A 14,925-nucleotide genomic window follows, 5' to 3' on the forward strand; every position below is an offset into this window, starting at 1 on the left:
CCTCACTTAACCCTGACCTCCCATAGACTTTGCACCTCTATACAGAAGCCACAGTGAAAGCTGTTGCCATCCACATCACAGTGACTGCACTGTCAGTGACAACCTGGGCGTGTCTGAACGCCCCGCCCACAGAGACTCGAGTTGGAAAACAAGTGCAGGAAACGTCCTGCCTCATCACTGGAAAGGCAGAGCCAAGCGGTCCGCTCTTGGATGGGGTCAGGGGACCCAATCTACATCAACAACATCGGGGTTCCCCACGGCGTACCAGATGAGTATAAACTCGCTGACCAAATTGCACGACTCCAGAACAGGACGGCGGAAGGGTTTGCAGCCATCCATGAACAGAGCTGATGGCCTTCCAGAACAGAATTGCTGTTGACATGCTCCTGGCAGAGAAAGGTGGCGTGTGCTCCATCTTTGGCGACCAATGCTGCACGTTCATCCCGAATAACACAGCAGCAGACGGGAGTTTAACCAAGGCCCTGGAGGGTCTTCGATCCCTCAACAGCAAGATGAAAGAACAATCTGGAGAACTACTATGAAGAAGACGTGTGGTATAAAATCATGGTGTTCCAGAAAAAACTGATTGTTGCGAATGAAAGTTGTTATGTGTGTAGCCGTATACCCATTTCCAGAGATCCTGACATCCTGAATTCACTGGGTCGAGGCGTCACATTTAAATCTGCAGTCGTGCAGATGGTCTAAGATGCATTCCCTTTTAAGAAGAGTGAACATAACAGTAAGATATCAAAATCAGTGCAAAATCAGTGCAATTCAAACCACGTGATTCAATCTGGTGCGATGATGTTCCTGTTGACCAAAGGTTGTGGTCCACCCCCCCCCCCCCAGAAAATCATGTGTAAAGACATTGAGCTGTTACATGAGTGTTCATTAACCAAACTGTCAAGGCCCTACAGGGTATAGCAGATGATTTAAAAGCCTTTAGGGAAGTTGCAGGACCAATAGTCCTGGATCTGATAACAGCTAAAGATGGAGATGTGTGTGCCATGATGGGAGAACACTGCTGCACCTTCATCCCAGATGAAACCAGTACATTACTCGTGCCGTAGCTGAAATAAAGGCCCTAGTCAACACCATGGCCCAGGATCATTCAGCCGTAGGTGTATCATTGTGGTCGTGGTTAATAACCGGGTCATGATTCTCAATTCTGTTTAAAATTGCAACCTTGCGGTTTTTGCTACTGTTCTGTATTTTTTCTATGTGTGTAAATCCCCTGTATGAAAGTTATGATTCAAAACACAATCCAGCACACGCTAGTAGGTTATAGTGACACAGTATCACCGCATGACAGACCATACTGGAGATTATCGCATTCTTTCGAAGTGTGACGAGTCCTCTATGCAAATGTGTTTGTCTTGATTTAAATATTGGGTTCGCTCATTAAGAGGGACGTAGAGGATTTTTTACCACTGATTACATCATTTCTCGCCTCTGCTTTGACATGTGATTTTGTTATTTTCCATACCCTGTTGAGTAACTGTCAATGATATTTGTATTCTAGAACCTGGAGGGGAGGGATACAAATTGATATGTTTAATGAAAATTCTTTCAAGTTACAACAGGGGGGAAATGTGAAATATGAACTGTATTCTTATATTTAATCTTGCACCTTTCTGCACTTTTATGAATTTAGTTACTAGAATAGAATTTTTACTGACACCTACAGGTCAAGGCCTGTCATCACTTTGTATATACACACCCCTTTTTCTGGTCCCGCCTAAAGTTTGTCTCCGCCTAAACTTCTATTAAATACTATAACCGACCGACTGGACGGCGTATCTGGATGGGGGACCTCGAAGTGGACGCTTGGCTCTGTCCGTCCGCTGACCCCTTCTTAGGAAGGGTGGGGGCTAGCCAAGGGGGCTAGCCAAGAACAAAGGAAGCGGACCGAGCAGCGACCATTTTGAGAGCGGTCGAGCGGCCTCCCTTTTCCAGATAACCTCCATTCGGCCGGGAGTTAAAAACTACCACATGTTTTGCTGCTTCCTCTGTATGAAGATTATTGTCGAGGCAACCCAGCTTTGACACATGTCATTGCTTTCACAAACTATGATTGGCTAGTAGGCGGGGCAAAGCAGTACCCGAGGCAGCCGAGATCGCAAAATCCACCCACAATGGCAGACAGAAGCAAAAACAAATGGATTCCGTTTGCTCACAAAGCTATTTTCCAGACGGACTTTTCCAGAAAAAAATGGACATCATTAAGAAACGGCGGTCAACTCCGAAGCTAGCAAGCCTGTTACAGCTGGGAAAATGGTGTGTGGGGCACTTTCACCATGCTAACTTACCTCCACAAGCAAATAGTATATTGTTGTGTTGATTTAAAGATATTTTCAAAACGAACTATGCCGGAAATATGACAGGACAGGTTCGACTTTCATCATTAGCTTCGATGGCGATAGGAAAGAAGGAAGAAAGAAAGGCATTTCCTAATTACAATTTTCAATGTTTAATAAAGGACCCACAAATTGTCACCAATAAGCAATAATATTGAAAATTTTGCAATCCCTTTTGTTCTTTAACCAGCCAATCTTTCGGTTAACAGCCTATAATATTATCCAGAATAGTATTCATTTTTGCAATAACCCCAACATTCACTAACTAGCTAATCTCTAATGTTAAACTATTTTGAACAAACTAACCATTCAAAAACAGTATTAATAATCTTTTATCGTCCGAAAGCTATTTGTCTTTAATTAAGAGCACTTCGAAATCAACAAATTGGTCAGAAATGGCTATCTCGCTCTATTCCCAATCTTGAAGACAAACAACCCTCTTATTCCGAAATGTTTATCGAAAGCGCGCTCTTAGCCGCTAACTGTGACCTTTAGACTCGCTGCATAAGCAGCATTTCTCCCCTCGCACACATCTTATTTGTCACAAATTCCTTGTTTTGCTTTGTTTACAAATTCCTCCCCAGCGAGTTATCATGTTTTATATGTCGCTTTTTAGCTGTGCATAATGCACTTTAGAGAAGACTACCATTAATCCATAATAAGATAAATTATTTCTTCATCCGATATCCAACCATATCACAATATTTTGCCGAGACACCATAATCTCAAAATATGCTGTAGCATAGCTATATCATAGCAAAACCCATTTTTGCACACACAAGTTTGCTTCAGCAACCCCAAGGGCTAATTGATGTAATGTCGACACGGAAGGGGTCCAAAAATTTTAGTCGCTTGTGCGGTCTGGCACACAAGTTGCACATTGAATGACTGCATATAGTCAAGCTCCGTTTCTATCTCCATCCAATTGGTCGCCCCGCAGGCCGCATTTACAAAGTCAGCCGGAGTGGCCCGTGCTAATTTTTCTCATAGGCCTTATCAGGCCCCTCAGTCATTTCGCACCACATTTTCACATGGAGGGAGTCCCGTTTGCAAAACTCTCCCGCGTCCCATTCAAATCAGCAGCCGCAGCAAACAGAGCGCTGCCCACCGCAGTCGACGCATTATTTGGCAAGTCCCGAGTATAATACAAACGCAGGTTGGCAACCCTGCAAAACATTTAATTGTCCGTTTTGAATTTCTTTTCTTCTTTTAACCACCATATTCCCGCTAGCGGACGGGATCAAAGCCAGGCTAAGCTGCAATAGGCCATCTCATCCCAGTAAATTGACAGTATATTCAGGTACTCTACCAACACAGACATGTTACACGTTTCTCCATTCGGATCTCTTATCCAGACCGGAATTGTTTCCGAAATGGCGGTATCCTGACCACCTGCTGTTGTCACAAAGACCCTCCGCCTTGTACGCCTGGAATATCCATTTTAATTGTTGTTTTACAAGCTCCAGTATTACACAAAAATTCCAATTGCAAGTTGTAACCAGTTATGTTGAAAGATGTCTTCCAATTTTAATTAAATATTACTAATAATGATTTAAGGGTATTAATCATTATTCCAACAGTTTCCATTAAATTTAGCTCAACATCTCCATATTCATAGTCCTCATTCAAATCATTTTGAGCAGGCATGCCGGCTAGTCATGCCGATTAGGCCTTGTTTTTAGAGACCCTCTTGTCTGGGCAATCACGCGATATATGCCCCAATTCTCCACAAACCCAGAATGCAGCATTTTTGAAAACTCGATTTCTGTTTAATTTCCTCATTTCTTTTCTCCCAATATCTTGGCTAACATCCCTATGATCTCGCCAACTATCTCGGTAAAAATTTTGTCCTTCAGCCGAGGGGCCCCCGCTATTCTTCTTTTTTTACACAACGGACCAGTCTCATCCCCCTCAGTTCCGTTGAACAAGCAGTCTCGCTTTTATCTCCATGCTCATAACTGCTCCGCTCAACTCTCTTAACATTTCCATCACGTTTTTCAGCCATCAAGAACCAATAATTGGTATCACTATATCCATCATCCTCCATTTTATATAGGTTACCCCTACGCTTAGTGCATATTTTATCCTGCAGGTCTAGTATTTTATGCATATTAAGCTGGGCAGCAAACCCATATTTGTTTATCCATAAGTTTAGGTGTTTAACCCTTGTAGCGCTTTGATTTTCAACAAATTTCCAATCTTTACACGGCAAATGCTGTTTTGGATCGTCTTCACAAGCCTCCTTATTATTCGAGCTCCCCATGTCAAAGTGAGTTGGTGTGCAATTAGGTAGTAACTTTCTTTTTCTTTTCCGCCTCCGTTTGTTTTCCTTAGGTTCTCACTACACACGCAACACACAAGTATACCCTCCCTCTCCTGGTATACTTTCGGAGTTTAAGTACCTACCACAGTACAGGACACCGAACGCCCTAGGTTTTATAGACTCATGCTGTCTCTCGCCTGTTAGGGACTAGTATTCACAGGGTTTTATAGTCGCCATCCCCAGGACGCGAGTCCACTTCTCAAGATGGACCTTCACATACAATGCTCTTTCCCCGCATTTAGCAACCGTCAACAAATGCAAACATTCATGTTGCTCACCAGAGATGTCCTCAGATGTCTCTTTTAGTAGGATTAGTCTTCAACCGTCGTTAATGAATCCAAGCACTACGCCGAAAATCCTGCCCGCCAAGGGTTTTAGACGCCCTGGCCACGGTCTTTCCCAGAGATGTCGGCCAAGCGCCCGGACTCCTCCGGTATGTTGACTCTCAGGCTCGAAGGACCAAAAATGATAGGTTCACCCTTTAGGCATTCCCAAATGCACGCACAAATAAAACAGACATCTGACTCATAACCGGGGTCTTGCAAGAGAGAATCGCTCCTCACGCGCCTTCGGACAAGATCATTCTCCCGAATCTATGCCTCTCTTGCTTATTTATTACATAATATTTTACAACAGGCAACACAGAAGTCAAAACTATTGAGTCCTCCGGATCCGAGGAAGCCTGGTGCGAAGTCGAAGTCAAAACAATTGAGAGTCCTCCGGATCTTCGGTGTGAACGACCGTGTGAGAGGTCGATGGTCCTCAAAAACATTCTTCTTCATTACCAGGAAATATATACTAATAATAATCAGCAAAGCGTTCTTCTTTGCAAGCAAATAATGTAATGTATACTAATTATCCTAGGTAAAGCAAAGCGTTCTTCATTGCAAGCAAATATATAATAATGTAATCAAATAATAACCCTAACAGTCCTCCATTCCTCGGAGCCTTAAGAATAAAAGTAAGCAAATGATTAAAAATGCAGTCTCTCATATACATATAACATTGTCACATACCAAAATGAAATCAAACATATCAATCTCTGTCAATTGTATTCTAAGTGTCATACTCTAACTATATAGTTACTATTTTCCTTGCCATTCAATTTAATTCTCAATAGATTTAGTTGTTATTACTACCATTGCTTGTTTAAAATCTTCCAGGCGGAATAGTCTTTTTGTTGTTGTCGTCAAATGCTCTACATAATTTCAAAGAGATCTGATTGTGCTTCTTTGAGATCAGGCTGTAGTTTCCTTGGCTGTGATGTCTGTCACCCCGCCAAATGGCCTGCACGTTTACGGCACATTTACAGCACAGCAGGAGTAAAACTTTGATTGTTTCATCAGGAGTTGTAAATCCTCTACCACCAGCGCCAGAATGTGGGTTTGAACGCCTCGAGATGCGACAATCACAGCTTTTTATGCCTTCATATCTCCATGTGTTGCATGTGTTTGCAACAGTTTTTAATTGTTTGGGAGAATCCCCAGTGGAGAAAGTTCAAAGCACAATAAATTCATCTGAATTTAGTCAGCCAATTTCATACTTCTTCAGATGTTATTACCTGGAGATGCTCAAACAGCAGCTGTCTTCAAATTCCTATAACATGCAACGTAACAAATCATTCTTACACAAAAATAACAGTAAAGTCCTTTTGGCCACATTAATAACACAATAACAAACAAAACATTCATTCATTAATTTCTCATTTATATCATTTATCATATTGAAGTACACAACATTGAAAATTTTGGTCAATGTGTCTGCTCACTTTAATAAAATTAGCGTTTCTCAATTTGAATTGTCTTAATACACCAATAAACAAAAATCACAATATTCTTACTTATTACATCACTATAGTTTGTGAAAATCTAAATTCCTAATCAGTCAAAATTAAGTCTACTACCTGGTGTTCTATTATGATAATTGCTTCAGAAAATGAGCTGAGACGGGATTTCTACCAATTATCCACTTCAACATCAAAATATAAAAACAATTGGTAGTTAATTTCAGAAATTAAATGCCAGGTTACATATAAAATCATTTTGGATAAATGTAAAAGTGTTAACTAAATGCTTGTCTAGTTCAGGATCCTCCTCTGCCTGTCTCGACAGTCAGGAACAAAGCCACCATTCCTCCCTCTGGCCATCCCTACTTTGATAATTGAATTAGCTTTGCAAAGGTGTTACCAAAAGCAAAATTAACCCAAAGTCAGTAAAGTTCAAAAGAAGAGTTAAAGAAAAAAGGCAAAAACATCAAATGAAGATAGCCTACAACACCAATCAGAATGAAAAAAATCAAATAAAACATTTAAATTGATACTTAGAAACCTATCCTTATAAACTATTAACTTGGAAATCGTGACAAACATGATATAAAAAGAAAACAATCCCTTAATAATTATGGTCACATTGTTCCTTGGAAATATTTACTCTAATAAAAAAATTGCAATCCCCATATAGTTGTAGCTAATTATAACAGTCGACTCATTAAACCTGAATATAGAAAGCATTTTAAATAGGCTTTTACTCCAAATGTTACCACTTTCAACAATAGTTCAGTTCAATTTAGCATAATAAAAAACAATTTAAATTCACAAAAATTGATCTTGTCAACATGTAAATATACGGGTATTAATCCTCTATTTCCAATTGATAGATCATGTCCCCCTGTGGGTAATGAATTAAATTCAATAACCAATTTGAACTTTAAAACAGCAACTCATCCACCCCATCCAAATTCTGGCCATTTGTAACCCAGGCAAAGGTTCAATTTGCATGGCAGAGCGTTGTGGGATGAAAACAAGGGTCTAATTCCATTAAAAAACTTTTTCCTTTTTCGTCCAAATAAATCTACATTTAAATGTACTAGTGCTTGCTATAATAATATCTCATTTTCTGAACCGCTTTATCCTCATTAGGGTCGCAGGGGGTGCTGGAGCCTATCCCAGCTGTCTCTGGGCCAGGGCGGGGAACACCATGAATCGGTGGCCAGCCGATCGCAGGGCACAAGGAGACAGACAACCATGCACACTCACACCCATACCTAGGTGCAATTTAGAGTGTCCAATCAGCCTACCATACATGTTTTTGGAATGTGGGAGGAAACCAGAGTACCCGGAGGAAACCCACGCAGTTCCACAGATGGACACAACCTGGATTTGAACCCAGGACCCCAGGGCTGTGAGGCCGACGTGCTAACCACTGGCGCTACCGGGCCGCCTGTTCTGTGGGTATCCCACATGATTTTTTTACCAATACCATTGAGATCAGCCATAGCAAAACCTAATTCATAAGTCACCTAATATTTTTATTTTTTTGGTGTGAACCTAAGCAATTGTTTTTATTCTGCTAATTGGACCTAACTATAGTAGAAAGTGGTAATACTGGACATTTGGATTAAAAGGATATTTGAAATGCTTACTTTTCAGGATTGAGTGGACTGTTACAATTAGATGCCACTGTTGGATATTGCAAATGTTGTATAAATGAGTAAATCTTTCTAAGGAATAGTTTAGCCCCTAAATATTAAGGGATTGTTTTCTTTTCATATCATGTTTGCCACAATTTTCAAGTTAGTCTATAATGACAGATTTCTGAGTATTAAAGTAAATGTTGTTTGATTTTTTTCAGAATTCTAATTAATGCTGTAAGCTACCTACCTCCATTTGATGTAGGTAGGTGTGTGTGTAAGCTGTGTAGGAAGAAAGTATGTGAAATGCCATGCAAGGGACCACAAAACACTGGACCTGCTGACCAACACAGAGGAAGCAGATGAACTCAGCCACCCCCCACTGACCACAGACGTCACTTAAAGAGAGGGAAAACTCATTGTGGCAAAAAGCGCAAATTGAATTGCAGATCTGTTAAAAAGAATGGAGCATTCTGAAATAGAGACGAAACAATTTCCTCATCGGTCTGTGGCGAGTTTTACAGTTGTTTCTTGAACTTGTATCCAGAACGCCACATATGTTTTCTGTTCTGGCAGTTTTAAAAAAATAAAGGGAGGCAACAAAGACAGAGTCTCAGGGTGCTTTCAAACACACAGTAAGGCTTGAATGAAGAAGCACCCCTCATTAAACATCTGACTTCAGTATATATCTCATTTTCAGCAAGCAGAATGGGCGTTATTTGAATGTTAAGGGCATGTTTCAGCTTTGAAAGGACAATCCAAATTACCGTATTTTCATGACGCGCACTTAAGTCTTAGATTTTCTCCAAAATAGACAGGGCGCCTTATAATCCAGTGCGCTTTATATATGGACCAATACTAAATTGTTATCACAATAAAATAAAATAAATCAGTCGATAGGATACACCATCCTCTACAGCTCTCACAACTATGGCAAGCAGCCCCCGACTCTACTATTTTCCCCGTAGAAAAAGTACTGTGCAGTGACTGCTGGGATATATAGTTCTTTTATCAATACACCCAGTATGACAGCGAGCACACTAATTTGGTGCTCGCCGTCATTCCGGCTGGATTTACAAAAGAAATCCTGCCGCTAGATGTTGGCGTCAACAGACCATTCAAAGCTAGACTGCGAACTATATATATATACACATTATATATGGATGAATATCGAACCGCAACATGAGATTATGGCTACGTGAGGTGTATGTCAAGCGACCGGATGGCTTTTTTCACGGCTTGCCGTCACTTTTGATTTGCGACTCCATGCGTGCTCATCTCACATCAGCGGTGAAAAACCAAGTCACGAAAATGAACTCAGAGCTTGCCGTCACTCCCGGAGGCTTGACTAAAGAACTCCAACTGCTGGACATCGGCATCAACCGGGCTTTCAAAGCAAAGTTGCGAGCGGCATGGGAACGGTGGATGGTAGCTGGCGTACACAGCTTCACGAAGAGCGTAAGGCAGCGCCGGGCTAGTTACGCTAAGATTTGCGAATGGATTGTGGCCGCCTGGGCGAACGTGTCTGCTTGCACGGTTGTTCGAGCTTTGGCCATCATCTCTGGGGAGCCACATGGCAATGACTGACTCTGATTACGAAGAGAGGGGACCCGGCGTTTTCGATAACTCATTTGGACAATTGTTCAATTCGGACACAGAAAATGAGGACTTTGATGGATTTGTGGGTGATGATGATATGAGTACATTGTAAAATGGCTAAATAAAGTACAACCAAACTCAGTTTTGCTTCCGTTGCCATTTTAAAAACGTGTTTTTAGCGTGTATGTTTAAGCTGGTGTATGTTTTGCCATGCCTGGCTGCGTCTTTTAAAACGGTGCGTCCTTTGTGTGTGTCAAATACAGAAATAGCACTCGTTACTGACACTGCAGCTTAAAATGCGATGCGCCATATAATCGTGAAAATACGGTAGTTGTTTTTCAATTGTAGCAGGTTTTTCACAATTAAAATGTTTGATCACTCAAGTGTTTGGGATTATTTATTGTATCCTTGTAAATTCAGGTGGTAGGGCTAAAGACTGGAGGCCACAGACATTTTCTGAAAATCCATAGTACAAGGAAGAATTAGAAATTAACCCTCAAATAAAAAAGTAAAATTTTGCAACACAATGGAGCACAATAGGTTGTGGAGTAACTTTAAGGATTTAGGAGTTAAAATGTAAGTAAATGGGGAGAATGGTTAGCGCGTCGGCTTCAGAGCTCTGGGGTCTTGGGTTCAAGTCCAAGTCGGTGCACCTGTGTGGAGTTTGCATGTTCTCCCCGGGCCTGCATGGGTTTCCTCCCACATTCCAAAACCATGCATGGTAGGCTGATTGAACACTCTAAATTGCCCTTAGTTATGGGTGTGAGTGTGCATGGTTGTCAGTTTCCTTGTGCCCTGCGGTCGGCTGGACACCGATTCAGGGTGTCCCCCGCCTCTGGCCCGAAGACAGCTAGGATTGGCTCCAGCCCCCCACGACCCTAGTGAGGATACAGCGGTTCAGAAAATGAGATAAGATGAGATGAGTAAAGATAATTGTGATTAAGTAGTTAAATCGAGTGATAATACAAACAAGATAAATGATCAATGTAAGTGAAGGCATACATATGGTTACACACTAGCCAAAGTATAAATGTGAGTACATAACAAACCCCTATTTACAGAGTGTAATTGTAACAAAACATCAATTCAGGGAGATCAACCAGAAAATAAAACACAAATAAAAAATACAACACATCACCCCTTGGTGACGTAAAAAACCTTCCCCATTTTTGACATGCACAGGAGAAGAAAAAAAAAACAGCACCCTGCAATTTGCTTAATCATGGTAAAAGTAAACTGGAAAGAAAACATAAAAATTAAATGCTTTTCGACCACAGGGCCTGCAAATGCACGTCTTCTTTGGGCTAGACTTCTTTCTTTTACCCCATGGTCCGCAGTCTTGAGCTCTTGACGAGAAATAGGCAATCATCCATCAGTGTCCAAAAGTCCAATAAGCAAGACAAGAAAACATTCCAAAATAAAAAAGGCTATTATGTTATGAACCATTTTTAAAACATGATTTTTGTGTGATACAACTGCAAATAAGTATTTGAACAGATACAATTCTGGCCCTCAAAAGACATGTTAGACCGCCTCAAAAGTCCACCGCCACTCCATGTATAATCCTGAATCAAATGCATCTGTTTGTGGACGTTAGGTTGTGGAGAAATTGCGAAGCAACTTGGTGAAAAAAATTCCGATGGTGGAGCAATCATTTAAAAAATCAAAGCTAAACATGACAGTCAATCTTGATCGGAGTGGAGCTCCATGCAAGATACCCCCTCAGGGGTCTCAATGATCCATCCAAAGAAAGGTCGGGAATCAACCCCAGAACTACACGAGAGGACTTGGTCAATGACATGAAAAGAGTTGGGACAAGGTAAATGTCGGTAATACACTAAAACATTATGGTTTGAAATCACGCATAGCAGGAAAGGTTCCCCTCTTAAAAACAGCATGTCAATGACCGTCTTGTTGGTCAATGACCATTTGGATGATACAGAGGAGTTATAGAAGAAAGTTTATTGTCAGATGAGAACAAAAGACTTTTTGATCATATTTCCACTAACTGTATTTTATGAAGACCATCCCTGCTGTGAAGCATGGAAGTGGTAGTGTCATGCTTTAGGGGTGTTTTTAAACACAGGACAACTGCACTGTGGATTGTGGATAGGTCTTACAACATGACAATGACCCGAAGTACGCAGCCAGGAAAACCAAAGAGTGGCTCCGTAAGAAATAAGGTTCTGGTGTGGCCTAGCCAGTCTCCAAACCTAAACAGAACCTAAATAAAATGTTGTTTCTCAGCAACAGCCAAGAAATCTGACTGATCTATAAAAATTCTATGTGGAGGAGCGGGCCAAAATAGCCTTCTGCAGTGTGTGCAAACCTGCTGAAAAACTATAGGTAACATTTGACCTCTGTAATTGCAAACAACGGCTACAGTACCAAATATTAGCATTGGTTTTCTCAGGTGTTCAAATACTTATTACACAAATACCGTATGTTCACGACTATAAGGCGCGCATAAAAGTCCAAATTTTTCTCCAAAATAGACAGGGCACCGTATAATCCAGTGCGCTTTATATATGGACCAATACTAAAATTGTTATCACGATAAAATAAAATAAATCAGTCGATAGAACAACTACGGAAACCAGCCCCCGACTCTACTATTTTCCCGTAGATAAAGTACTGCGCAGTGACTGCTGGGATATAGAGTTCTTAATATACCCAGTTCTTCAATACAGTTAGTATGACGGCGACCACACGAATTTGGTGCTGGCCGTCATTTCGGCTGTATTTACAAAAGAAATCCTGCCGCTAAATGTTGGCGTCAACAGAGCATTCAAAGCTAGACTGTGAACTATGAATATATATACATATATGTATATATACACATATACATATATATATATATATATATATATATATATATATATATATATATATATGTATATGTATATGTATATGTATATATATATACATACAACTAACTACGCCAAGCAGCCCGACTCTACTATTTTCCCGTAGATAAAGTACTGCGCAGTGACTGCTGGGATATAGAGTTCTTAATACACCCAGTTCTTCAATGCAGTTAGTATGACGGCGACCACACTAATTATGTGCTGGCCGTCATTTCGGCTGTATTTACAAAAGAAATCCTGCCGCTAAATGTTGGCGTCAACAGAGCATTCAAAGCTAGACTGTGAACTATGTGTATATATTATATATAATAACTCTGAGCTTGCCGTCATTCCCGGAGGCTTAAGAACTACAACCGTGGGCGTTTTGGAAGACTTATTTGGGCAATTGTTTAATTCGGACACAGAAAATGAGGACTTTGATGGATTTGTGGGTGATGACGCGAGTAAGTTGTAAAATGTCTAAATAAAGTATAACCAAACTCAGTTTTGCTTCCGTTGCCTTTTTAAAACATGTTTTTAGCGTGTGGGTGTAGAGCGTGCAAGAACTATATTTCCCAGCAGTCACTGCGCACCGGAACCCGGAAATAGGCTGCTTCCGGTAGCCAGCGCTATTGCGTTTCGATGTTCATCCATATATAATATATATGCGTCTTATGAAATGGTGCATGCTTTGTGTGTCTAAAATACAGAAATAGCACTCGTTACTGACACTGCGGCGTAAAATACGATGCGCCAAATAGTCGTGAAAATACGGTAAATTGTTGAAGAAACTTGAAGAGAACTTGCAATATCACAGGGTGTTGTAATACTGAACTGAATGTAACAATTTTCTTGGTGCAGCTTTTAGTTAATAATATCGGCACTTATACACTACCAGAAAGCAGTGGGTTCTTTTGTGAATTTGATTAAAACTAAAATATTTTCCATAATTACATTCACATAAACATCCAATTAGACATAGGTTTTAAACATAACTAGATATTCAAATGACAAAAGATAATTACTCCAAGCGACACACAGACAGTAATTACAGTGAATATGTTTAGTTGTAATAAAGTGAAAGTTTAGTGTGTACATCAAGCTATTCCATTGGTTATTCAATTAAGATTTCAAATAAGGCTGCAAAATCTCCATCTATTAGGCCATAACTGATGTATTCAATTTGCTTGAAAGAGTTTAGTGGGCCAAAGCAGTCCTTTGTCTGGCAGTTAAAAATTTCTCAGACGTAATCTAAATTGCTGGATCAGTATTTGTGTTAACAAGATTCCATGTCAAGTGTGAAGAGCTGGTGTAGTTAAAAAGCTGTTCATCTGGTCGAAAGCCATAAGCGCTGACCGGACGATCGGTTGGACCGTGAGCTGAGGTGGAAAACTCCTCTGGGACGCTGGTAGAAATAAAAAAATAAAAAATACATCATTTTTTATAATTAAGAGTTAATAATTTAAATTGCAAATACGATTTGTATTTGTTATCAATACTTTGTAAGATATTTACTTTGTAAAATATTGAAACATACATTTACTTTAAAAAATATAACCAATGAAATTTTAGGGTTCATATGCAACATAGTTTGGACTGCACCCTACCAAGTGGGGCAGTATGAAATGCTATTGGCAGAAAAGTATGGACACACCTCCATACCTCCAAGGTGTACCTGAACCATGGCAGGTTTAGTACTACCAAAATGTTGATGTTTAGTTTCGACTAGGATGGGCACTCAACAACATGAGTTGGAATTTAATTACAGAGGTACCTTGAGATACGAGCTTAATGCGTTCCGGGACTGAGCTCGTATGTCGATTTATTCGTATCTCAAATCAACATTTCCCATAGATATGAACTAAAACAAATTAATTTGTTCCAACCCTCTGAAAAATACAGGATATTGGATTGGAAAAACATTTTTATTTGTTCTAATTCGCCATCTATTAACAGAGTAACAAACTAGTGGTTATGATGTTTAATAGTACTAAAACTAGATGGATTTTGCAGAGGTGTGAGAGACAGAGAGAGAGTGAGAGATGGACAGAGAGAGAGAGAGAGAGAGAGGGAGAGGGACAGAGAGAGAGCGAGAGACATTTTGCACGGCAACACGCTCGTAACATAAACAAATTTAAATTATATTGGATTACGATACCGACACACTCAAAAATAGGTTTAATCTAACCTTACACTAAACTTAATTCTAATTTTGTTTCTCCTCCACCCTGACTCTCAGCTGCAGTTTTTAAAAGGAACCTATCAAGGATTGTTTGCTTTTGTCTTCCCTTCAAAATATTCTGAAAATGATGCACACAAATGTCCTCACAATAGGATAACGCACGACCGCTTGCCAACAGGAAGTATTATACTGCTCTCGTATTAGCGAGCA

The 14,925-nt window shown here is 40.2% G+C and overlaps 1 protein-coding gene and 1 long non-coding RNA gene across 3 annotated transcripts in view; both read right to left on the reverse strand.

Moving 5' to 3' along the window:
• The window catches only part of LOC144069389 (uncharacterized), a 30,641-nt gene extending 16,883 nt beyond the window's left edge, over positions 1-13,758 (reverse strand). The window contains exon 1 of the long non-coding RNA XR_013298464.1: positions 4,959-13,758. This is a non-coding gene — a long non-coding RNA (uncharacterized LOC144069389). The remainder of the gene's footprint in view (positions 1-4,958) is intronic.
• Positions 13,759-13,765: 7 nt separating this feature from the next.
• The window catches only part of kifap3a (kinesin-associated protein 3a), a 118,113-nt gene continuing 116,953 nt past the window's right edge, over positions 13,766-14,925 (reverse strand). For both annotated transcript variants that reach the window (XM_077594754.1, XM_077594755.1), the window contains one exon: positions 13,766-13,938. In XM_077594754.1, coding sequence (XP_077450880.1) covers positions 13,785-13,938 — 154 coding nt within the window. In that variant the 3' untranslated portion in view covers positions 13,766-13,784. The remainder of the gene's footprint in view (positions 13,939-14,925) is intronic.

The sequence above is a fragment of the Stigmatopora argus genome, chromosome 24 (genome assembly GCF_051989625.1).
Source record: "Stigmatopora argus isolate UIUO_Sarg chromosome 24, RoL_Sarg_1.0, whole genome shotgun sequence".
NCBI lineage: Eukaryota > Metazoa > Chordata > Actinopteri > Syngnathiformes > Syngnathidae > Stigmatopora > Stigmatopora argus.